This window comes from Rosa chinensis, chromosome 7 (assembly GCF_002994745.2).
Source record: "Rosa chinensis cultivar Old Blush chromosome 7, RchiOBHm-V2, whole genome shotgun sequence".
NCBI classification, from domain to species: Eukaryota; Viridiplantae; Streptophyta; class Magnoliopsida; order Rosales; family Rosaceae; genus Rosa; species Rosa chinensis.
The window spans coordinates 37320473-37324238 of NC_037094.1; the positions used below are offsets into that span (position 1 = coordinate 37320473).

The 3766-nt window shown below is 44.0% G+C and overlaps 1 protein-coding gene across 1 annotated transcript; it reads left to right on the forward strand.

Annotated features, from left to right (window-relative positions):
* The first annotated feature begins 868 nt into the window (after nucleotides 1-868).
* LOC121050646 lies at nucleotides 869-3766 on the forward strand. Its single transcript, XM_040511433.1, has 3 exons — nucleotides 869-1043; nucleotides 1125-1553; nucleotides 3576-3766. The coding sequence occupies exons 1-3, from the start codon at nucleotides 869-871 to the stop codon at nucleotides 3764-3766; spliced, it is 795 nt and encodes a 264-aa protein (XP_040367367.1).

A 3766-nucleotide genomic window follows, 5' to 3' on the forward strand; every position in this document is an offset into this window, starting at 1 on the left:
GGCCTATGATCGGGTTGCGACCTTAGAAATTGTCAACGAGGAGTTCTCTGACCAAGAACAGGAAGACGAAGAAGAGATTCAGCTGGCTCCAGCAGCGCTGGATGATACCCCTCCAAAAGTCAGGGACCCTACCAAGAAGGTCAATCTTGGAATAGCAAATGAGCCTATGGAAGTGGCTATCAGCGCTTATTTAGAGCCTAGCGAGAAACAGAGGCTTATTGACTTATTATTGGAATTTAAAGACTGCTTCGCAAAGAAATATGAAGACATGACCGGTCTGTCACCGGACTTGGTATGCCATCAGCTGCCAACACTCCCTGACAAGAGGCCTGTGAAGCAAGAGCTGCGACGAATGAATTCGGAGACCCAAGTCCTAGTCAAAGAAGAGGTTGAAAAGATTCACAAGTCCGGCATTATTAGAGTAGCCAAATATAATCAGTGGCTGTCCAACATAGTGCCTGTTCGCAAGAAAAATGGCAAGATGAGGGTCTGCGTGGATTACAGAGACCTTAATGTCGCTACGCCTAAAGATGTCTACCCCATGCCGGTTGCGGATATGTTGGTAGATGCAGTGGCGGGACATGAATTTTTGTCCTTCATGGACGGCACTGCAGGGTATCACCAGATTCCGGTCGCGGAGGAAGATAGACACAAGACTGCATTTCATTGCCCAGGGTTCGCGGGAGTTTTTGAATATGTGGTCATGCCTTTCGGTTTGAAGAATGCAGGGGCAACCTATCAAAGAGCCATGAACCTGATCTTCCACGACATCCTTGGGAAGATCTTAGAGGTTTATATCGATGACGTGGTCGTCAAGTCCAAGAGGTGAGGCGATCACATCACGGATCTCAGAAAAGTGTTCGAGCGCATGCGGCTACACAAACTCAAGATGAACCCCGCCAAATGCGTTTTTGGAGTTCAGGCAGGGGATTTTCTGGGCTTCATCGTCCATCAAAGGGGTATTGAGGTCCCTGAGGATAAGGCAAGCGCAGTCATCAATGCATCTCCCCCGCGAACAAAGAAGGAGCTACAACGATTGCTGGGTAAGATCAACTTTTTTAGACGTTTTATATCTAACTCTACAGGTAAAATCTAGCCCTTTTCCCCACTACTACGACTACAAGGACAGAATGAGTTTGTGTGGGAACCTAAACACCAAGAGGCTTTTGACAAAATTAAGGCCTATCTCGAGAGCCCACCAGTGCTCGTTCCCCTTAGAGCTGGCTTTCCATTGAAGTTGTATATTTCAGCAGCTGAGGCTTCCATAGGCAATACGGCCAGGTTCAGGGTGCAATGCGGCCAGTACCAGAATGATGACATCCTCAAGTGCAGGATATTTGGCACTTCTCTTTCCGGGGCTACCTTTAGATGGTTTTCTAAGCTCCGCCCAGGAACAGTAGCAGATTGGCCCGCAATGGAAAAGCTCTTCCGAGAAACTTTTGGAGCTATAGAGCCTGAAGTCGACTTGGCTTCTCTTACTCAGATGTCCCAACAACCCACCGAATCTGCTGTCGCATATCTGCAACGCTTTCAGATCCAGAAAGCCAAACTGAGTATGATCCTTCCTGAAAAAGAATTAATCAAGCTAGCGATCAAGGGTTTGGAACCATGCCAGCGAAAAAAGCAACATGGCAGCATGATCCAGTCAATGGGAGAACTGATCACAGAGGTGGGTAGCTTTGAGCATCTCCTCAGGGAGACTGATGCTAGGAAAAATGCATCCAAGGGAACATATGTGCCAGGGAAGCATCGCACAGTGGCAGCTTTGGGGTACTTACAGCCCACCTATGATCCTTACTACCACCAGCAAGGGGACGTACAGGTGTGACACGCAGGCGTAAGGCAAAAAGTCCTTTCTCGGAAGGCAGAGAAAAGAGCCTTGTGACGAGGTTGGTGCTCTTCTCATCCACAACGCTTGATCAAGAAGTCAGGTCAAGGGACGCCCCGACGACTACACCCCACGATGCTGGCATGCTCGCGCATTCAAAAGAGACAGTTTGTACCACACATGATTTTCGTGTCAAACAGCATGCAGACAAGTTTAAGTAAGCATATCATGAGGCTATCTTTATTACCAAGAGCTACATTTTTATTTTTTGGATTATATTATACTTACCCTTAATTCTTCCTGGTAGGACTGATAGATGTTGTAAAACGAACATAAAAGTGTTTCAGAAAATGGAGAGAGCTTTGCTTCAAAGAACTTGAGAGAGAGTTTAGATGCAGAGAAGGAGTGTAGTATGTTCTGTTTCATCTTCCAACATGGATGAGAAATGTACTACATATATAGTGGAAGACAAGGAACATGTAGCCGAAAGTCCTCCATGAAACAAGGACCCTTAAAGTCCTCCTTAAAACATGGATCCCCTAAAACTAGGAAGAGAAAGACATCTTCTAATATATATCTATTTACATGATATAGCCATAATAGTTTACAACACTCCCCCTTGGATATTTCATGTCAATAGTGTTGCCTAAGCTGTGCGCTTTTAAGTTGCCTCGTCAAAAACTTTGCCAAGTAAAAAAAATCCTGTGGGAAAAAACAACCTTGGTCGAAGGAGAAAAAGAGCACAACGCACATGAGTGTGGAGTAGTAATATCACAACTTCGGAGATAAGTGGAGTCTTCTTATCAGCATCATAAGTAGGTAGTATGTCTACGAGAGGGATGCATTTAGATTTGCTGCACCAAAACCTTGCCCAGTAAACCCAATGGGAAAAACTCGTGGTCGAAGGAAAAAGATGAGCAAATGCATATATGTTGAATCAAAACATCTTCAGGATGTAGTATAAGTGGAGCGACCATGCTAAAGATGTGTCTCATTAAAACTTTGCCAGGTAATAAAACCCAGTGGGACAAAATAACTCTGGACGAAGGACAAAAGAGTACACGATGGTCAAGTGGGTATGCAATTGGATACTCCCCCTGAAAATTACATGTTAGGTAATTCAGATAATTTACGTAGACCAATACCTTGTACATGCTTCTGGAATGTAGACTTTGGTAGTGACTTAGTGAAGAGGTCTGCATGATTGTCTTCAGATTGAATCTGCTTGACCTTAATTTTCTGATGCTTCTATTGTTGTGGATTGAAGAAGAACTTTGGTGCAATATGTTTGGTGTTGTCTCCTTTGATGAAATTCGTCTTCATATGCTTGATGAAAGCAACATTATCCTCGTGGATATTGGTTGGTTCATCAGTGGTGGAATGCAGCCCACATGTGCTTTGAACATACTTTGTGATGGCTCTCAACCATATACATTTACGTACTGCTTCATGAAGAGCTAGAATCTCAGCATGATTCGAAAAGGTAGCAACAAGGGTCTGTTTTGTAGTAAGGTAGCAACAAGGTTTCCTGAAACACCAAAAAAAAAAAAAATAATAGTCTCAAAAATCCTTGACGCTGAAGCTTGGGGTCTGTACTATGGTCTCAGGATGGCTAGGAACCTGCTCATTTCTAATCTAGAAATTGAGACTGATTCTGCCATTCTTATCAATCTTTTGCAACGATTGGATTCATCTTTGCCCTTTGGCTCTCTAATTGATGGTTGTCATCACTTCATTTCAACCTTAGATAACTCCAGAATCAGTCATATCTTCAGGGAGTGCAATATGACAGCTGACGCCTTAGCCAAGATGAGTATTGAGCATGCTCCTGGTCTTATCATGTTTGAGGATCCTCCTGCTCATGCTGTGCAAGCTTTTCTAGATGATTTAGATGGGGTTTCTAGACCTAGAAGGACTGGGAATACTGTTATTTCTTAG

What these genes read in the sequence shown, in the direction of transcription:
- LOC121050646 (XM_040511433.1), top strand. Translation starts at nt 869, where the DNA reads ATGCGGCTACACAAACTCAAGATGAACCCCGCCAAATGCGTTTTTGGA. An exon ending in GGAGCTACAACGATTGCTGG is followed by an intron (nt 1,044 to 1,124) that starts GTAAGATCAACT and finishes TACGACTACAAG; the next exon opens with GACAGAATGAGTTTGTGTGG. An exon ending in GATCCAGAAAGCCAAACTGA is followed by an intron (nt 1,554 to 3,575) that starts GTATGATCCTTC and finishes TTTCAACCTTAG; the next exon opens with ATAACTCCAGAATCAGTCAT.